We start from the raw sequence: 22,154 nt of genomic DNA on the forward strand, positions 1-22,154 counted from the left end.
AGAAGAAAATACCTGCCTCCACTTTTGTAAAAACATTTCTTGGACAGAGAATTAAAACAAACACCTGGCCAAAATCGATATTTTCCACACTTAGGACTTACACCCAAAAAAGTATGTGTTTAATAATCGAGCTTTTAATAAAGTCTATAAATATACTTGCAAGAATAAAAATCAGCTTCCAAAAATATAAAGCAATAATTAAACCATGAAACCACAGATTAGAATTAAAAAATTCATTTTATGTGCTCACAGTGTAGTTAAAACCTGAGTTACTACATGACTGTACAAAGTTTTATGAAACTTCTATCTGCTTGAAAAATGCCTGCAATATTGCTGCAGTATTGTGGTGGGATTGGATTTTACAACCATAGAGCCCAAAGTGTGAGTGTTGGGAGTATGTCTGTGGGGGTGGATGGTCTAAGTAGAGGGTACGGAGCACAAATAGAAGTTTGGCTCTTAAGCGACGACGCTTAACTAATAAGCCAAGCTAGTATTTGTGGATGCTTGACAATCATGCATTCAATTTTTATTGTTGCCTTCCTAGTTGACCCAGGAGAGTACAAAGTGTCAGGTCTCTGCTGCCTCTGCACTACAGGAAAAAAAGGCCCTTTACATGCTCTTTGTGCTGCTCCATGAAACCTGGAAGTGTGGGGATTCCATTTTCATTTACAGCAGTGGTCTCAAAACCATGGCCTGAGTTCTGCAGCAATAATAATTCCGGGAGGGGTGGTGGCAAAGCCCCCACAGCCACCTTTGGTCGCGCTGGATTGTTGCACACTTCACACGGGGGAGCTGCTTCTGCTGCATATCGCCCCAGAAGGCTCAGCACAAACTCCAATTTCCTGAGGAAGTGGCTTCCAGGAGTGAGGCTCTGCAATGGCCTGGTGCGAAGAAAGGCAGCTGTGGGGTACAACAGCAAGGTTTTGCCACTGCCATGTTCGGAATTATTATTCTAGCCCACTAGGCCCACAGGCCAGCGCTTGGATGCACCTGACTTACAGGGATAGCACGAACTCTTCCACAGTATTTATTACAATATTTATGTACTTTCTCAACAAACTCAAGGCAATTACAGAGGCAGGCTGAACATAAATTCATGTTTCAATTAGATTTTTACAAAGATTGGTTCTATGAGATTCCACATAGAAACCTCAGTTTCTCCAGGTGTTACCCTTCATAGTGTAGTCATTGTCCTAGCTCTTGTGTCCATCAAGCTCTCACAGGCAGCTGCAAACCAAGCTTCAGACCAGCTTCTCAACGATGTTACCCATTTTTTTTTGCCAGCAACCCCCTCCACACTCCACTCCTCAGTCTCCCATCCAGCCAGGAAGCTGATTCTGCTAAGCTTTTTCGGGCAAGAATGTAGCACAGAAAGAGCAGGCGAGAAGCAGATCATTGCAGCTTGTTGGAGGATGGGGGTGGCAGCCTCAGGGTGAAAGGTACCCCCAATCTGCCAGCAATTCATACCCCTTGCAATCTGCTGCCAATGCAGCCTTCATGTGGTGGCTGCATGGATGGGCCACCAGTGATGCAATTCCTTGAATCTTTATTCCAACTGCTATGGGTAGTGCAAAAAATTGAGTTGAAGGGCTTCTTAATTTTTCTGCCTGTTGTTTGTATTCTCATAGTCATCCCTCTCACACAGTTCTCCTACTCACAATGAAAAACACAGAGGTCTCCTATATGTTTCCTAAACTTACAGGTCCCACGAACAACCCCTCCCCAAATGCCTGTCCATGATTCAAACTCTAAGGCTACAATCCTGGGAATCAGCCCCATTGAACATAATGGGACTTGCTTCTGAGTAGACATGCCTAGCCTTGCCTTGCAAGTCACACACAGTTTGTTTTGGTTTTCAAATGCAATTTTACTGGGGGGGAGGGGATTTTAGAACTGTACACAACATGCAGTTTGATCCATTGCTGTCTTTGAATCCTAACTACTCGAAACAGCCAGCAGAAATCAGCAGACATGCGGACTGTGACACAAAAGTTGCATAACCTTTGTATAAAAGTTCAGATTATATGTAAACCACTTGTTTTAACTGTTCTAGCAGTCAGGTTGCCTGTGAAACAAGCATACAGCAATGACTTGGACTTTCATCTGGGGATCCGAGTACAGACGAAAGTAAAAAATGGATGTTTGTCAAATCATAACTTTATAGAACTTACAAATTTATTTTGGTAAGTAAAAAACGTTAATTATATAACACTTGTGAAAGCGTGTTAATAAATAAGCAGAAATAAAAGAACATTGATAAATATTGTGGAAGGTTAGCTGAAACTGGGTAAAAGAGGAAAGCACGTTGACAAAATTTGAAATGTGGCTCTAATTAAAAATGGCTGAAAGAGCAAAGCGATGAAAATCAAGTGGATAAAAGCCAAGACTACTGCTGTATACATGAATCTGAAACTCAGAAACTATATTTAAATCATTTTGATTTTTGGTTATCTTAAATCATGATTGAGAATCTAGCAAGACTGATGCTTTGTGACCACAGGAAAAGTCACTGAAATATTTAGTGACTGCTTTAACATTTCTATTGTCTCAAAATATTTATCAGCACAGCTAAAATTAGCTAAGTGAGCAATTATGACAAAGCCTACCTACGAGCAGCTTCCCAAAAGCAGTTCATTCCACAAACACCAGAGGGCAGCATCCAATAGGAATTCCAGTAAGATAGAGATACATTCTTACACCTAACAGGATAAGACAGAAACAGTCCTGTATGAATGTTACTTGCTTTATTTCAAGATTGTAATGGAAGATTTTTGTTTGTTCTTTAAAAAGTTAGTTTCCAGTTACTGATAAGTGCATCATGGTAGCATTTGCATATTGTGTAAGATTAATTTACATCATATCAGGACAAATATACCCAAACAGTAGCTCCACAATGTCATAATTGCCCAAGGGCAATCGTACTGAAAAAGGATTCAATCGCTAGTGGGCATTTCTTAAACAACTGTGACAACTTCCTAGTACTAAGCTTATTAAAAGACTATGTTCTCTCTCCAGTTTTGTACAGGGCACAGATAGCTTATCAGTGCTTAATAAAAAATCACCAACAGTACACTTCAATATGCCTCTAAACTACTGGAAAAGTAATCCTAACTTGTATTTTAAAAGAGATTCTCACTGCGCAGTCCTAACAGTGGCCTGAGCCAGCGCAGCCATCCCTGCACTGGCTCAGAGTGTCGCAAACATGTGGCAAAGCACATTTGTGACTATGTGTGAGCCAGCATAAATTGGTCAGTCTTCAGAGTGCTACAAGACCTTCTGCTGCTTTTGCTGCAACTAACATAAGAAAATCCCTGCTGAATCAGCCCAAAGACCCATCTAGTCCAGCATTCTCTTTCCCACAGTGACCCACCAGTTGCTTCAGGAAGCTCAAAAGCATGAGCAAAAGGCATACCTCTTCCACCAGAGATTCCCAATCTGACCATTGTGACACCCTGGGGTGAAGCAAGGCACCCCTGTGGGCATTATGGGAGACCTGCCACCAAGCAGTGAGACTGCGGTGAGAGCCTAAAAATAGCAGTAGGGAGGCTTGGTGCGGTGGGCCGAGCTGCCATGCATGAAAACTGCATGTTTGAAAAGGCTTCCCGCCCACCCTGGCCTCCTTACCACTATTCTAAACCATTTCTGCCCACCATTGCCAAACGCAACAGGGATCAAATGTGTACACCTGTGAACTGAGCAAAAATGGGTGAAGGTTCCTTACTGGCCTCACAACACAGAAGTAAGTGACCAGAGGGGGGCGGCAGGGTAAAATACTGCAAGCACCACAATGCGCAGTGTAAGCAGCCCTTCTTACTTGCCTTTCAGGCAGCGACGGCAATGTGCAGGCGATCGCCAAACAAAATGGCATCTCCTACGTATTGCTATCGCTGCCCGGAATGACTTCAATCGAAAGTGGGAGGGGACGCTTACATGGTGCATTGCGGCACCTGTAGTACTTACCACCCCACCCCTCCTTGGGCTACACTTCTGACCAGTGACATCATCACATGATGTGAAACGTGTCATCACCATTCACTTCCAGGTTCCTGGAACTGCTAGAAAGGGGAGTCACTGGACAGGTGAGTTTGGGAAGTGCTGCTCTTCCACCACTGCTCTCCTGCAATTGGCATTCTAAGGCACACTTCTGATGAACCAGTGCACCATCACGACTATGAGCGATTGACAGAACTGTCTCCCGTGTTTCCAATTCTTCTTTAAATCCAAACAGGAGACCATCACCAGATCTTGTGGCCATGAATTCTACAGACTAATTATGTGTTGTATGAAAAAGTGCCTCCTTTGGATATAAGTGTTAATAAAAACTGTCAGTGATATACTTCATATGCCAAACCAATCCCTGGAAATGGTAACTATTACTCTTTCAAACCATTTGCACTTACCTCTCTTGGATAACTTTTCCTCTAACAATTGTCTGGGCTTTTTTTAGGGGGGGCCTAATGTTTATTCTAACAAAGTATACTTACCCGAGTTCTTGTGAGGGACAGCAGATGAACTGCTGAGTTAGGAGCTTCTGCCAACTGAAGTTTTCTAATGAATATCTATCCTCTGTTGCACATTAGCTTAATACAGAGTAAATGCAGTAATTTCTTAGTAATTAAGCACAGAACTCATTAAAAGCCGAAGAACTGCAGCCTTTAAAACATATTCGACTAAAATGTGCAGAGGCTCAGCAGAAGTTCTAAATGGAGCAAGAATTAGTCATGCTAATAACACTGTCCCTCAGGAATGCAATCCATCAAATATGAAAGGTCTCCTGAAGCTGGTTACTTTATTAGCCTGCTGAAGTCCAATTTAGTTAGTTACTTCTATTAAGAGAAAAGGCTGACATGGTGAGACACACAGCATTAGATTCGCATCCAATATAAACTGCCAATGCCAACATAAACATTAATACTAAGAAAGAGGCAACCTAAATCCTCATCATAAATATATCATCTTGCACTTTTTACAGCTCAGTCCTATATACTTGAAAATACAGCCTCACTTAAAGTTTTTGATTGGTTCTTGGAAACTGGAACATTCTTGGAAATTGAAAACGACTTATAACTAAACCAATTTTACTATAAATGGGCTCAATAACACTCTCTCAAGTGGTGGGCTCACAGAACCCGTTCCTATTGCACTACAAAGCACTGCTACGCCACAGAATGCCTTGCTACCCAAGGAGGTGGGTCGCGGGCCTGGCGTGACCTGGAAGAGGCTTCCAGTATCCCTACAATAAGTAGCCTCAAAGGATGCAAAGGTCAGAAGTTTGAGAACCACTAACTAACTTTTAAAGGAAAATATACCCTGCACATGCCCGATCCCGGTTGATCTCAGAAGCTAAGCAGAGTCAGGCCTAGTTAGTATTTGGATGGGAGACCACCTGGGGATACCAGGTGCTGTAGGCTTATACCATAGTCTTTCGAGACTAAAGGTTGGCAACCTATATGTTGAATGAAAAAAATTTTGAGTGAGGACTTGCTGTGATAGCAGTATAACACTGATTTGATACTGTAGTTCCAGTAATGCAAAATTGTGGTACTGTTACTTAGCAGTGAGTAAGTGCAAAGCTGTGAACTTCTCAAGAAATACTGTTGAGGTTTTTTTTAAAAATCAAGAGTAGACCTAGATCCAATGGGTACAAATGGCAAGAGAGGAGATTCCGGTTGGACAACAGGAAGAAATTCTTGACGGTAAGGGCGGTTCAGCAGTGGAACAGATTGCCAAGGGAGGTGGCAGATTCTCCATCACAGATCTTCAAGCAGAGCTTGACAGGCACCTGCGACAGATACTCTAGGAGGACTTCCTACTACAGGCAGGTTAGACTCGATGACCTTGTGGGTCATTCCAACTTTACGATTCTAAAAAAAGTGACTAATTTCTGCCGCTCCAGCAATTCAACCACACTAACCAAGAGAGGGCAACCAGCATTCACTAACCTTCGTAAGCTGGTTAAGTTATATTAAACTGAAACTTCCACTTATACAAATAGTTGCTGCAAGACTTGCACTGGAGTCAAGCTGCCACCTGTGCCCTTGCACCAGGGTTGAAACCTCATTTCCAAATCCCCTGGAGCAGTTCATGAGATCAAACTGCAGGTTCAACAACAGCAGCTTTCCTCCATCCCTTTTTAATTATAGGGCTTGAACAAGTCAATACGAGGCTGGTTTAAAATAGACAACTGCAGAGGCGGTGTGGTGGCAGGAGTGTGCTTTATGTGTGTTGTACAGTACACTGCATAGAGCTAGAACCACCTCAGGCAAGTTTGCTACTCTCATTTTACTCCCTCTGTAATTGTCTGGCTCCATTCTGCAAGAAGAATTGGAACAGCAGTTGCCTCACACCTTTCATCTAGTAGTAAGTAGTGACTAAAGTGTTTTGTATTGACATGACTGGAGATCTTAGGAAATAAATTAAATCTGACATTACTTATAAATATTTAAATGTATAATCAACTTTAAAAAACAGTACACCCAATACTTCATGTAATCCCTTTGCAACGTGCAACAACAGGACAGCAAAGATTGCTCATGACCAGTGATACTGGAAAGAAGAGATTCCTCAAGACAACATAAATGCAACTGACATTATTTTTTGTTTCCAGTTTCTGCATGTTCAGCTTTGAAGCAGAATATATGTGTATATCACCCCAACTTTAACACAAATACCCTTATTAAAAAACTAACTATAAATCTGGAATTAAAATTTCCTCATTTGTACCAAAAGGCCCTTTCTATCACTTCTGTCGCAAAACAGAGTCACTGTATAAAGAAGATAATGTTAAAGGAAAGGGATTCCTCATTAAATCTATGTGGAATATTTGCCTTATCCGATTTGCAACCCCCCTGGCTCTCTCTCACTCACTAGCAGCACATTTTAGATCTGCGTGACCCTTAATGGCCTTCCGCTGGCCTTCCACTGAAACTCAAAAAACTTACCAACTTCCAAAGAAATCTTTAAAACAAATCTCACTACAGTATGAAGGGAAATGCAACTGACATGGACAAGAAATAGTTTTTTTTTCCAGAAAGTTCAAGGATACCAACCGCCTTGGGCATTTGCTTTGGCATGGGAATGGTGGAATACAAACATTTCAAATAATAACCATTCCATAGAATCACACTCAAAAGGAAAGGAGAGGTAGCTGGAGGAGAAATTGGTATTACAGGTTTGTTTAGCAAGCACAAGAAAGTTGCATTTGAAGCTGCCTGGTACACAGAGAGAGATGCTGACAACAATAAGCAATGGTGCTGGTTTCTCTTGCAGATCTTTAACAGCCAGGGTGGTCAGAGCTGATACTGCTCATCACCTACATTCCTGGCCAATGGCTGCTGATTGGTTTGCTTCCAAAGAGAGATTTGTTGTGCAAGGGACAAACTTGCCACTGCTGCACAATGGAAATGCTGTCCCTGTTCTGCCCAGGCACCACATGTAGTCCTCCTTGTCTGGAGGACAGGGATGCTCTAGCTCAGGGGTGCTCAATAGGTGGATCGCGATCTACCGGTAGATCGCGAGGCAAAATGAGTAGATCGCAGAGTGCCGACCCCCCCCCTTTCAGGTGCCTCTGGGAGGAAACGCCAGGAGTAAGGCCCATTGTACTCAATGGGGCTTACTCCCAGGTAAGTGTGGCTAGGATTGCAGCCTCACAGCCTAATCCTAGGCATGTCTACTCAGGAGTAAGTCCTGTTATACTCAGTGGAGCTCAAGGTACACCAACATACATTGTACACATAAATGTTATATGTTATGATGGCGCGAACATTGTAAAAAAAACTGGTAGATCTCCGGGCCTTGCTGGGTTTCAAAGTAGCTCTCGAGCCAAAAAAGTGTGAGCACCCCTGCTCTAGCTAGTCACATCTGCTAGCCGGGAACCCAGAAGGCCATGTGACAGAATGCCTGGGCAGACAAGACAGCCCAGAGCATCCCTGTCCCCGGATCAAGGAGGATTACACAAGGCGACCTGGCGGAATGGTAAGGTCTGCTCACTGAGGGGGAGACGGGTTTGTCCAAACCCCAGATCCAGGCTTTGGGTCAGGGTTAAGATAGCCCTGATGTACAAGAACAGGAGCCTAAAGATTGAACCTCACAAGTTTCACACCTATCTAATCAGAAAGAGTACACTGCTGCATCCAGTTTTCTTATGTTCCACCTGCATGAAGAGTGGGGTAGGTAAAAAAGGAAATTTTATATTCAGATTTTTTTAAAAATTAAAATTGGATTTTGAAAAACTGTTACTATTAAATATATCTTTAAAAATATAAACTCAGTTAATAACATAATAAACTGAACATAAGTGTGTTAATCATGGAGTAAATCTCTAACCTTGTGCATCATACTTTTGTAGTATAAGATTAGCCCTCCTAACTTCTGAATGTATGGACATGCAGACAGCAGTCTGCAAGAAAGATCTTAATATCTAGACAAGTTCACAAGGAAGAAGGTAATTCTTGAGTAGCAAAGGATGCAAAGGTTTGCAATGCACTCTTTATTTTATGCTGCTGGTTTTTAGCAATACTCTTCCACATGTGCCATTTTCTCATTTTTATTGTTTGCTATTTATTGTATAAAACAAATATCCCTTATCCCAACCCAAACACTACCTTTACTTTATAAAAATAAAAACTATATCTGATATAAATATGTTGGCACAAAAATGTCCAGGATGCAAAAAGAAGGGACACAAAAGTCCAATACTGGGACATAACTGATTGGGTCACAGTTGTCCAGGATGCAATGGTTCTGTCACTACAAAATGTATATATTTTCTACAATTGATTCATTCAGGCCCAACAAAAGACCAAGACTGATCTGGAAGCTGGGAGTTTTGGGAACCCCAATTTAAAACAATCCGCCCTGAGAAAGGGAAGAGAAAAGCAAAAGAATTCAGTATCACCAGAGGCCTAGCCTCTTCTCTGGAAAACAAAGTACTTTAAGTTGTAACCACTACCCTACAACCCCTAACAGCAAGATTGGAAAAACAAGAGCAAGAAAAGGTCTAGCAGAGGGGCTGATAGTTAACTCTCCTGACACAGCTACACTCCTCTACTTTCCAAGACACTATTTCAGCTATTTTAAACCTTTTTCATCTTATGAAACTAACAAGGCACTAAAATTGTCAAGGAACACCATCGGTTTTTTGACAATTGAGAGGGCACTGCATGCTGGCTGGGGGCTCACATCCCCAATGGCTCTAATATATGAACCTCCTCCAAACTCTTGCAGCACACCATTCTTGCGGTGAACCATTCGCAGCACACCAATGTGCCCTGGCACACTGGTTGAATAATGCTGCCCTAATTTCTACTTCAAGAGCATCAAGGTTTCCTCACTATTTATGAAATGCAAAAATGTTTCTCATCTCCCCCTTTAAAAGAAAAACGTACATGTTGTATAATAAATAGGCGTTCTAAAACCCTGACTAGGGGATGGTGGCGGTATTTAAGTCACCCAGGCAGAAAGCTATGAAAAAGAAAGAGCCTCTATGTAGCAAATCTGCTATCAGGGAAATATCTGGTCTAGAGGGTAGAGCCTCCATTTGCCTGAAGATAACATCCACAGGTCGCCAGTTCGAGGCCACCGGCACCATGCGACCTTGAAGCAGCTGACAAGCTGAGCTGAGTTATTCCATCTGCTCTGAGCCTGGGAGGATGGAGGCCAGAATGTGAAACCAGATCAGAGAGAAACATCTGAATGTTGTGGTTCTTGACAGATAGAACCTTCTTTCTATTGTAAAAATCCCTACGGGGATTTAAATTGCCTGCTTATGTAAACCGTCTTGAATAAAGTCTGAGGAGAAATCTGACGACCAAGCAAGGCGGTATATAAATACCTGTATTATTATTATTATTATTATTATCTAGGACTAGTTCATAAAACAGATAACATCCCCAAGGTTACAATACCATGCATGCTCTATAACGGTTTCTACACCAACACGCTAACCAACCAATTGCAGTAGCTCCCTCAAAGTTTTACCTTCAAAACATGAAGAGTGTAAAAAAGCAAAGGTTATAATTTTCTTACCCAAGATGCCCTACAAAAGCAGGGTTCTCATTATTTTTAATTCTCAAATAGATAATTTTTACCAAAAGACATTTATTCATTCCTATCCACCCTTTCACCAAGATCCAAGGCAGCTAAAAAAAAATACAAAATTTATTTTTTATTAAAACATTTCTATCCTGCCTTTCTTCTAGGATGCTCAAGGCAGCTCACAATGAACACACATACATTGGCTCCCCATGTTATGGGCATCTGAGTTACAGGTGGTTGTAACAACGCTTTTAAAACAACTATAAAAATAGGAAAACAAGTAGCAAATACAACAAGCAATAAAAATGAAGGCAGCAGTACACCAAAAAAAAATCAAACCCTTAACAGAAGTCAATAGTAGGAGAGAAAAAAAATAAAGCACAAAAATCTAAAAAGCTAAAACAGGCAGAAAACTTTAAAAGTTTTCAGAAGCCCCACCCTAAAAAGAAGGTACAGAGTTTACCTACTCAAGTGGGTACAGAAAACAGCACACAGTACAGAGGTATCAACTCAAGTGGGAGGGATTTCCAAAGCTGTGGTGCCACCACAGAGAAGGCCCTATCCCTTGAAGGTGCCAACCTAGCCTTAGCCAGGGATGTCACATGCAAAAGGGCCCCTCAGATGACTGATAGGAAAAGGCCATCCTTTAGACACCTCGGTCCCAAGTCATGAAGGGTTTTAAAGGTCACAACCAGACCCTTAACTATGTGTAGAAACAAGCCACAATCGAGAGCAGTGGCCTGACTGATTTGCATTTAAAAACATAAAACAACTTAAACATATTCAACAGCTTATAATAAAGCAGACATTTAAAGTTTTACTGGAATTAGGGCAGTGGCTTCCAAATTGTGAGTGAGAACCTCAGTGATGGTGGGTTGTGAAACCGAAACTGAAAAGCTGGCAAGGAAAATGTATTGAGCCCTATGGAAAGTGAAACTGAGCTGCATGTGCACATTTACTCATGAGCTTTCCCTAACATAATTAACTGGTATATAGGACTGTGCAAGCTTCTGGCAGTGGCATTTCAAATGTTTACTGGAACAGTGCAGTAGCTAAGAGACCAAGTGCCCAATCCTATCCAACTTTCTACTACCAGTGCAGCTGTAATGCAACCACAAGATAAGGGAATACATGTTCCCATATCTTAAGGGGGTCTCTGTGACTGTCCCTCCACAACAGGATGCAGTGCCTGCCCCACTGGCACAGCAGCACCAGCACTGGAAAATTGGATAGGACCAGGCCCTAAACTGGCTGTTCCCAAACACTCCAAAACAAACTGGGACAGTCTGAGAAACTCTATGTGAGAGTTTGAGAAGCCATAAGTGTATATGCAGGGATGGCAGTGACATGATTGCCACAACTGTACTGCCGCTGGGGACAGAAAAGCAGTTTAGATTCACCTAAGCCCTCACCAGCCTCTGGGGGTGCAGGGAGCCCTGTGGACCACTCTTCAAGGTTCCTGTGCCTTGGAAAAGCAAAAAATAGTGATTGCAAAACTGGAAGTGGGTCGCGATAGCTATTTTTAACTTTTCTAAGGCACAGCAAGCCCTGCAGAAGGCTCTGCAGGGCTCCTCACACACTCCCAGAGGCCAACGCTGACTTCAGTAAATCTAATCCTCCCCTTCTGACCCTAGTGGTGGCCCCATCCCACAACCCTGCCCCTTCAGGGAGCAGAGACGGGACTTCCCACAACTTACAAGGTGAGCTTTGATTACGAATATAATACTACAGATTCAGTATTACATTGACTAGGGCTGTTTCTCCCAGCCACTGCAGGCTTTATGTGGATGGACTAAGTTCTTTCCACAAGACAAAGCAGTGTGGGACGAGGTGGAGATTAGCCCAGTGGAAATTAGCAACTTTGTATCAAGGCAAGGCCACATCTAATCTGATCCTACACATATGCACGCCATGTGGTTTATAGCAAACTGTGCACTACAGTCTTACAGCACCATCTTATGCACGATTACTTGGAAGTAGGTCTCATTGCGCTAAGTGTACACAGGACTGCAGCCTTGCGTGTGTCTCCCATCCACTCCCTGACATTATACACAACATGCCTTTAAGTTTTTAAAGTAAAAACACTACTGTGTTGAAGAAAAGACATGTGGTTCATTAAAATAATTAGCTTGAGTTTGCATCACCATGCCAAACCTTTCATGTTAAAATTAGCAACAGAATCTAGCAAGATAATTACTGCACCACATTTTCCTTTACATAAAAGGTTAGCTGATCTGAGATCATATGTTCAGGTTAAAGCCTATTACTTTAACTATTAACAAACAGAGGACTGCATGTGCAGATATGCTGGGTACACAGAATGACCCAGGGAAAGGACAGGAGTGTGGGAAATCCCCAATATGTAGGAAAACCTACATTTAAAATATTATTTAATGAAGGAACCATCCACCCTACAGAGGTTGCACATGCCCTCTGCTGCCATGGGAACTCAGCAATGAGGTGCCCAATTTGAACTCATGCAGAGGATCCTTTAAAATGAGGCAGCCGACCTTTCAACTTTAGGGCAGTTGAACCTTTAACAATTCTGTAGAGGAGGGAATTTCAGTAGGTGCAGCTTCATATCACACATGACAAGCTGCACCTGCTGAAATTCCCTCCTCTACACAATTGTTAAAGGTCCAGGAGCCCTAAAGTTGAAAGGTTGGCTGCCCCTGGTTTAAACCTTTTGAGGAAATTATCCATGACATCTAAAGGTGAAAGGGAATTGGAATATAATTTGTAGAATCCAATTGTCACTCACCCTTGCTATGTTTTCAGGTGTTGCAGGAGAGACAGCAAGCTCCCTCATCCCAGTCCCACCCCTCCCCTTTGGCCCCAATATGAATATTTGGAGGTTTGTGTTCCAGGGATGAACACATCTTGCCAAGTACAGGTGTCCCTCCATATCCGCGGGAATTCTGTTCCAAGGGCCCCACAGATACAAAAACAGTAGATAAGGGGGAACCCTATATAAAGTACAATACATTCTCCGCCACCCACACCCATTACCTTTGTGGTTCTTTACTAGCTACAGAAACATGCATTTTCTCATTTAACAGAGAAACAGTTTCTTGCTTAACTGAAGAACACAACATGCAGGCAACGAGCATGCATGCTACAGGAAGGAGACTAACCGAATGTTAACAGGAAGCAGGACAGTTCCTGCTTCCTGTTAATGTGCTGGCTACCTACCTGCATGCTACATTCCTCAGTGAAGCAAGAAACTGCTCCTGTGTTAAGCAAGAAAATGCATGTTTCCACAGCTAGTAAAGAACAACTGTAATGGGCATGGGGGTCTGGATAAGTGAAACCACAAGTACCTGTAGGGATGTCTGCACACACATTGACCACAAAACCCTGTGGGACCACAAGAGGCTAACATATAGCCTTTTTCAGCCTCTGAAGTCACTGCATCTCTCAGCTCCAGCTGGACATTTCCTGATCCTAGCAGAAGGGTAGTTGCACGGAGCCAGGAAGCAAGTCCATGGGATGATAGTAAAAGAATAAAGAAGGAAGAAAAATAATATCCATTTTGCACTGGCTTTTTTTCTCTCCCTCAATTTTTGTACATTTAATTTTTTGTATACTTGTAGATACACTTAGGAGTACTGCAAGTGCATTTGAACTTAGTCAATGCTACTTCCAAATAAATATGCTGTAGGCCCAGCCTGCAAATGTTTCTCTCCTCTCACTCCACCCTTCCTTCACTTTTGTTTTTATAAGGCAATACTATCAGAAGTTCAACAAGAGCGGGTGAGAGGCTGTTTGCATTACTAATCACAGCAAGTCGCACAAGAAATACCAGACCTTTTCCCCTTGTAACACACACATACTACTTACATACTACTTGTCACAGCCTCTGACACATTTCAAGCACAGTCACCCCTGCACCACTCCCCACCCTCAAATACAAAACAGTGGCTTAAAATTGGAACACTGCTAACTGATTTCAAATCAGAATGCTGCTAAATAATCCCTGCTCACTGAATAAAGGCACTTTTTCCAAGCTGTGCTACTCTTACATTTTGCAGGGAGAGAGTAACTGTCCCTTTTCATCTCAACACAAACTGTGCCTTTTCTAGTGACTGTTTGCTGGGGTTCCTCTGCATCTTTTTAGATTCTGAGTCTTTTGGGGAGGCATTTAGTTATTGGATTTCCTCTGTAAACCAGTTTGTGAACTTTTTTTTTGCGCTAAAAAGCAGTAAATACACTTAACAACAACACTGGGATCCTATGCAGTGAACCTTATTTTCCTGATTGAACATGCATTGGGGGGGGGGGGCGCTCAGACTGTAATCTTAACCACACTTACCTGGGAATAAGCCATACTGACCATAATGAGATTTACTTCTGAGTAGACATGCATAGGCTTGGCCTCTCAAAGTTGTTTACAACCATGTAAAAGAAAAGAGTTCCCAAACTGCGGCTAAGGCTACAAAGCACTAGCCAGCAGTAGCTCCATAAACTTCAGTTACTCTTTACAGGACTATAGTATACAACAGAGTTTCTCAACTTTTGTCCTCTGCTGTACCACTTCCCATGGTCCGTCTATTTAAGATACCACTGGAAGTAACCAGTGATGACATAATTGCCTGTTACTTCTGAGTTGGGAGGCCAACACAAGACACCAGTAAGAGGCTCATAGTGGATGGGAGGACTTTTTTAAGCATGCCTGCTGCGCCAAGCTTCCTACTGCTGTTTTTTTGTGTCATGGTCTCCCTGCCAGGCAGCAGGTGATCAGGAGTTCCGCAAGTACCACCAGACATCACCTCAAGTACCACTGGTGGTACCTGTACCACTAGTTGAGAAACACTGGTTGAGAACTAAGGTTTCCATATAAAAGACAACAAAAGTAACATTAGATAAATCAGGTATTGTAGCACCCTCAAGATGAGCAACTTCTGCAGAAGAAACAATTGAGCTCGATAAAAAAACACTAATTTTTTTCTGGGCAGTAATTTTCATGCCACCAGCCTGCACATTTCAAGCCACTAATATGGCTACTCAGCATAAACTACTGAGGCTGCAATACTATCCACACTTTCCTAGGAGTAAGCTCCATTGACTATAATGGGAATTAGGCTACAGTCCTATCCACATTTTCCTGGAAGTCAGTGCCACTGAACATAATGAGGTTTACTTCTGAGTAGATATACATAGGATTGTGCTGTTACTTTTGTGTAGGCAGGCATAGAACTGGGCCCTCAGAGCCCTATCCAATTTTCCAGTGCTGGTGCAGCCATGCCAATGGAGTGTGCGCTGCATCCTGTGGTGGGGGAAGGCAGCCACAGAGGCCTCCTCAAGGGAAGGGAACGTTTGCTCCCTTACTTCAGGGCTGCACTGGTGCTGGAAAGCTGGATAGAACTGGGCAAAAAGTTGAAGATACATGTAACATTCCTAAGAAAGGGCTTGGGGGGGAGGAGAATAGCTTTCTTTCCCAGTAGTGTTGTGATACTTGATGGAGGAGTGAGGCAGGGATTCAGACCTCCTGGTGATGGCCAAGGCTGCAATCCTATCCACACTTTCCTGAGAGTCAGCCCCACTGATTCTAAGGGGACTTACTTCAGAGTAGACATGCACAGAGCTGGGCTCCCAGACTGCAATCCTATCAACAGTTTCCTGGGTGTAAGCTCCATTGATGCGAATGGGACTTACTTCTGAGTAGACATACATAAGGTTGGGCTCTTGGGCTTCGGTCCCATCCACACTTTCCTGGGAGTAAGCCCCATTGCTCTAATGGGACTTACTTATGAGTAGACACGCCTAGGATTGGGCTCTATGCCTGCACTCTCATCGGCACTTACCTGGGAGTAAGCCCCACTAATGGGACTTACTTCTGAGTAGACAAGCCAAAGGTTGTAGGGCTGCACTCTCATCCCAGCTTAGCTGGGAGTAAGCCCCACTGACTCTTATGGGACTTACTTCTGAGCAGACATGCATAGAGCAGGGCTCCCAGACTGCAATCCTATGTTTCCTGGGAGTAAGCTCCATTGATTCTAATGGGACTTACTTCTGAGTAGACAAGCCTAGGATTGGGTTCTGTGGATGCACTCCCATCCGCACTTACCTGGGAGTAAGCCCCACTAATGGGACTTACTTCTGAGTAGACAAGCTCTAGGGCTGCAGTTCCATCCACACTTTCCTGGGAGTAAGCCCCACTGACTCTTATGGGACTTACTTCTGAGTAGACATACATAGGGCTGGGCTCCCAGGCTGCAATCCTATACACACTTTCCTGAGTGTGAGCCCTACTGACTCTAATGGGACCTACTTCTGAGTAGGCAAGCCTGGGACTGGGCTAAGCCCCCTCTGCGCCAAGGCGCTGCGCCATTACGCGCGCGCTCCACGGAGAGGCGAAGTGTCCCCGTGCGCACAGCAGGGCGCACAACCCGAGAGGCGAAGGAGCGCCGCCCGCCCAGAGCCCGGGCCCGGGCCGTACCTTTCCAGCGGCGCCTGCTGCCCTGCGCTTCCCGAGGCAGCCGCCTTCCAGCCGCCGCCGCCGCTCAGCTGCCTCCCGAAGCTGGGTAGGGCGAGGTGCCCGCGCTGCCGGGGCGCCTCCCGCTCCAGCGCCAGCTGGCTGAAGGCGTAGAGCAGCGAGCACACGCCGCAGCCCAGGCACAGCAGCGCCACCCGCGCCAGGCGCCTCATGCTCCCCGGCCCCGGCGGCAGCCGCCTCTGCGGGCTGCGGCCGGGGCCCAGCCGCGCGCGGGGGCTGCAGCCCGGGCGCCTCTCACCGGCCGCGGTGGGAGGGAAGGAGCAAGAGCTGCCGCTGCCGCCGCCGCTCCAGAGGTGGTGGCTGGACTAGGGAGACGGCCGGGGCGGTGCGAGGAGAAGCCGGAGGGGCGGGCTCGGGCTGCGGGGAGGCACGAGAGCGGCAGGAGGCCTCCTCTGGGCGGCGGAGGGAGCGAAGTGCAGCGTGGGAACGAAGGGCGGCGGCGCCCTCCTCCTCGCACGCTCCCGGGGCTCACCCTGTGCCAGCAGGCTGGGCGTTCAGCCCACGGGGCCCGCAATGTGCTTTCTTCAAGCAGCACCAGGTGGCCACAGGTTTGGGCCGGAGTTCTGCATGGATCTGGAGCTGCCGCCCCCTGTACACTTTCCTGGGAGTAAGCCCCACTGAACACAGTGGGATCTACTTCTGAGTAGGCACGTCTAGGCTTGCACCCTGGCAGCCCAATCCTATCCACACTTTCCTGGGAGCAACCCCCATTGACTCTAATGGGACTTCCTTCTGAGTAGGCAGCCATGGGCTTGGGCTGTGAGTTGAGTGCCCTAAACCGCCATACAAAAATATAACTTAGAGCCCCATCCTCTGCCTATCTACTCAGAAGGAAGTCTCATTACAGTCAATGGAGCTTACCCCCAGGAAAGCGAGGCTCAGATTGCAGCCAGAGCCCAATCCTATGCATGTCTACTCAGAAGTCCCACTAGAGTCAGTGGGGCTTACTCCCAGGAAATGTTTCCCATCACCAGTTCCTAGGTGTATTGGGCTCTGAGGGCCCAATCCTATTCAACTTTCCAGCATCAGTGCAGCCACAATGCAGCTCTCAGGTAAGGGAACAAATTTTCCCTTGAGGAGGCGTCTGTGCCTGCCCCACCATCATAGGATGCAGCACACACCCCATTGGCACAGCTGCACTGGCATTGGAAAATTGGATAGGATTGGGCCCTAAGTGCACACAACATGAAACCAGTGAGAAATAGCAGCATACCAGGCACCCTGTCATCTCAGTTCTGGTCTTCTTGGCAGGGGCTTTAGCAGTTAGGTTGGTGATTTGCTGCAGTGTAGTCTGTATCCTTTCTTTGAGATTTTTTTGTTGTTAAGATCATAAGAACAGCCCTGCTGGATCAGATGATAGGCCCACCTAGTCCAGCTTCCTAGTCCAGCACATCTCACAGTGCCCACCAAATGGTTCAGGGAGCACTCAAGATAACAAGAGACCTGCATCCTGGTGCCATCCCTTGCATCCCGCCATAGCCCATTTCTAAAATCAGATGGTTGCACATACACAACATGGCTTGCAGCCCATGATGCACTTTTCCTCTAGAAATTTGTCCAATTCCCTTTTAAAAGCTCTTAGGCCAGACGCCATCACCACATCCTGTGGCAAGGGGTTCCACAGACTAATTACATGCTGAATAAATAAATATTTTCTTTTGTCTGTCGTACTCTCCCAACACTCAATTTTAGTGGATGGCCCTTGGTTCTGAAGTTATGTGAGACAGAAAAGAGCATCTCTCTATGCACTCTATCCAACCCCTGCATAATTTTGTATGTCTCAATCATGTTCCCCCTCAGACACCTTTTTTCTAGACTGAGGAGCCCCAGTCCAGTAATCATTTTAGGGCCCAATCTTACCCAACTTTCCAGCACTGGTGCAGCTGCAATGCAACCTGGAGAAAAGGGATCAAATATTCCCTTACCTTGAGGAAGCCTCTGTGTCTGCCTGCCCACCAAAGGATGCAGTACACACACCATTGGCATGGCTGCACTGGCCCTGGAGAACTGGATAGGATTGGGTCATTAGTTGCTCTCTTTTGCACCTTTTCCATTTTCACTATGACCTTTTTGAGATGTGTCGACCAGAACTGGATGCAGTAGTCCAGGTGTCACCTTACCATTGATTCGTACAACAGCATTATAATATAAGCCGTTTTATTCTCAATACCTTCTCTAATGATCCCAAGCATAGAATTAGCCTTGTTGTTGTTTCTATGTCAGCACCAATGTAATGGCATAAATAGACTCCTCCCCATCCCACCCACATATCCACCCTGTTTTAAGGCCTATGCCAGCTGTAATTGCACTGGTATTGAAGGTTCAGTTAGTTCTGTTCGTATGCAAATTCACTACCTGCAAATTCACATATCCACAAGGGGCAAAATTACCACCTAACTCGTTTTCCCATGATGCTCTTTTTGGCTATCCAGGATCTAAATGACTCTTCAGCCTTCCAAAAGTCTCTGCTGGCTTTCTGAAGGCAGCAGAGATGTTCAAAATGGTGCCAATGAGCTTCCCACAGGTATTTCAAGGGGCTCCATGTTGGTTGCAGGTGCCATTTTGAAAGTCCCTGCTGCCTGTGGAAGGTCTGTTCTGACTTCCTGAGTGCAGAAGAGATGTTCTAGAGGCAGCAGAGACCTTCAAAATGGCATCTGCACCTAAGAGCCTCTCAAGCAGCCAGAGGAAGCAGAAGTCCTACAGGTAAGCTACCCCCCAAACCCCTTGCACCTAATCCCATTGATCCCATAGGATCAATGATTAACTATGTGCAAATTCAATATCTTCTAGGACACTGGTTCTCAAACTGTGAGTTCGAGAACCAGAGTAAGTCTTTGTGGGGGCAGGTTGGAAAACAGTAACTCATGGATTGAGCTGCTGTGGAGAAGGGGCTGTTTTAAACTTAACTTCCCTGCTTCTGGGATCTGGTGGATGCAGAGAGCTCTGTAGAGCCCTGTGCAGGACTCCCCACTGCTTGTAGAATGTAAAAAAACTGATTGCAACCCACTTCCAAGTTGCAATCACAAAACCAGATGAAGGTTGTGTTCTTATTTTACATTCTACAAGCCACAGGGATCCCTGCAGAAGGCTCCATGCAGCTCCCCACACTACCGGGACCCAGGCAGAAGGTAAGTTACGAACAGCTGCCCTTCCCCTGAAATAGCAGGATCCGAGAGATCATGTCACTGCTTTTCCCCTGCCCCTTAAAGAGAAAGGGGCAGTGGTTCTCAGGCTGGTGTGTCAAACCATCAGTTTGATAACCACTGTGCTAGGGTTTCCAGGAACCTAGCAGATATTGAGAACTGACTGTACTTCAGCATAGTGTTGTGGCAGCATCCACTGCACATCCACTGGTGGAACTGGAGTAATGGAGCAGGACCTCATTGCTGTAGGTACAGCTGTCATTGCTGTAGGTACAGCATGTGAGAGCATATGCTGTATCTTATGTTGCTGGGAACATTTCAACAATCCTGTGCACTCTTATTTGGGAGTAAACCCTTCAAGTGGATTAGAGAGGCCACCTGGCTGCTCTCATTATGCTGGATATTAAAGAGCCATTTGTCTGCACTGTTCTGCCCCGGAGAGTTTTTAACCTTTATTGGCTCCCCATTGTAATCGGAGTTGCTGTTCCTGGATTTTAATACATTTTGTTGTATTGTAAGCTGCCGCAAGTGCCTTCTTTGGGATAAGAAATGCAGGACAGAAATTTTTAGAATAAAATATGAAGAAACTCACAAAGCACAGTGGGGATTTGCTTCTAAATAAACTTGTATAGAATTGTACTTGAAATGACCTCAGGCAAGCTACACCCTTTTAAGTTCAGCCCTACATCTGCAATGTTAGGATACTAATGCTGACCTACTTACAGGAATGTTGTAAGGATAATAAAATAATGTATACAAAGTACTTTGAACATACAGCAGAAACATGAACAGCACAACCTTATGCGTATCTACTCAGAAGTAAATCCCTCTCATACAAATATGTACTCAGTGTGGCTTACAATCAGGTTTGCACTGAACTGCAGCTGCAGAGTTAGCATCCAGTTCACTCTTTGACATACAGAACTGTGGCTTTAAATTTTAAAAGTCAAAATATTACCATGTTTAATGAAGACAAGACATGAGCTTCATTAAAGTAATTAGCTTGAGTCGGCATCAGCATGCTGAATCTTTCATGTTAAAATGAGCAATAGGGTCTTATAAAACAATTACTGCATCAGATTTTTCTTTAGATAAAAGATTAGCTGATCTGAGAGTATACATTAAAGTTAAAAACTCACTACCCTTATCAATAAAAAAGGGATTGATCCAGGAAAAGGGAAGGAGTGGGAAGATATTTGGAATCCCCAGTAGTTCCAGTATTCCAGCTGGAAAACGTACATTAAAAAAAAATAGCTACCTACCCCAAAGCCCCCAATTATGTCTTCAGGACTGAAGTGGGTTGCACTCAGGGGTGGAAACATCTTGCCATGTACACACCTCAAGGCCAAGACAAGACCCTGCAGCACATACCACTGAAGATGTTAGACAGCCATTGTCTACCTGAGCCAAACATTTCTTGGTTCTGGTAACAGGCAGCTGCATGAAACCAAGAAGCATGGCAATGAGGCAAGGAGGAGGAAAAAGAAGTAAAAAAATCCCCACTGTACTTTCTGTCCTCTCAGTTAATTTTATTCATGAGTCCACACTTGTACATACAGTGGGCCCTCCGTATCTGCAGGGGTTTGGTTCCGGGGACCCCACGCAGATATCAAAATCCATGGTAATAACTCCTCTTAACAGCTGCCAAAGCTGGTTAGAGCTGCCAGTTGAGGCACTGCAAGAGGGAAGTGCAAGGGAAGCACTGTGAGCTGGAGCCTGCAGTCTCACCTGGTGCACTTCAAAGAGCAGGACCAACAGGCCAGGGAGGAGGAAGGAGAAAGCAGGGGGATTTTTTCAAATATTTTCAATTCACAGTGGGTTGAATCCCTGGACACAGCAGGCCCACTTGAATACATTGAGGTGTTAATGCTAAGAGTTACTTCCTAGTAAATATGCTTAGGACTGGCCTGCAATTATCTCTCTCTCCACTTTGCTGTTTTGTTTCTATAATACTTTTTCTCCAACTGTAAGAGACTCTTTGGCACTAATTATAATGAAGTGGGGATTATAACCTTTTAGCAATTGTAGATTTGGAGCCATCTCACCTGCATATGTTAGCTGCTCTCCTATTATGTGTGTAGATATACGAAAGAGAGGCATTTCATCACACTTACAGTAAGGGAAGAGTGCTCCCGCCACAGATTCCACAGGCCTACCCACATTTTGCTGTCTATACCCTATTCTTGGGTATATTTGGGGTGCTGAATCCAAAAACTGAATCAGTTTTGCCCAGTTGGCTCTAGTTTTGGGAGTACAGCACATGAGGAAGCTGCTTGAATCAGCATATAAGGTGGCTGCACCGTACCCCCAAAACTAGAGCCAAATGGGAAAAACCAATGCCATTTTTAGATTCAGCACCCCCAAAATATTCTAAATTCATTCCAACATCCTTGGCAATTAAAAAAAATTTTTTTTGTAGGCCTGTGTTCTCATTTCCTTCAGTGACCATAGGGCCCAAGATAGTACCAACAGACATGGCT

The 22,154-nt window shown here is 44.5% G+C and overlaps 1 protein-coding gene across 2 annotated transcripts in view; it reads right to left on the reverse strand.

Moving 5' to 3' along the window:
* The window catches only part of GXYLT1 (glucoside xylosyltransferase 1), a 37,461-nt gene extending 20,778 nt beyond the window's left edge, over positions 1-16,683 (reverse strand). The window contains exons 1-2 of one of the 2 annotated variants that reach the window (XM_066633511.1): positions 16,475-16,683; positions 2,607-2,699 (exon numbers count right to left, since the gene is read on the reverse strand). In XM_066633511.1, coding sequence (XP_066489608.1) covers positions 2,607-2,699; positions 16,475-16,683 — 302 coding nt within the window. The remainder of the gene's footprint in view (positions 1-2,606; positions 2,700-16,474) is intronic. The other variant, XM_066633512.1, reaches the window with a different exon arrangement.
* Positions 16,684-22,154: the final 5,471 nt, after the last annotated feature.

This window comes from Tiliqua scincoides, chromosome 7 (genome assembly GCF_035046505.1).
Source record: "Tiliqua scincoides isolate rTilSci1 chromosome 7, rTilSci1.hap2, whole genome shotgun sequence".
Taxonomy (NCBI): Eukaryota; Metazoa; Chordata; class Lepidosauria; order Squamata; family Scincidae; genus Tiliqua; species Tiliqua scincoides.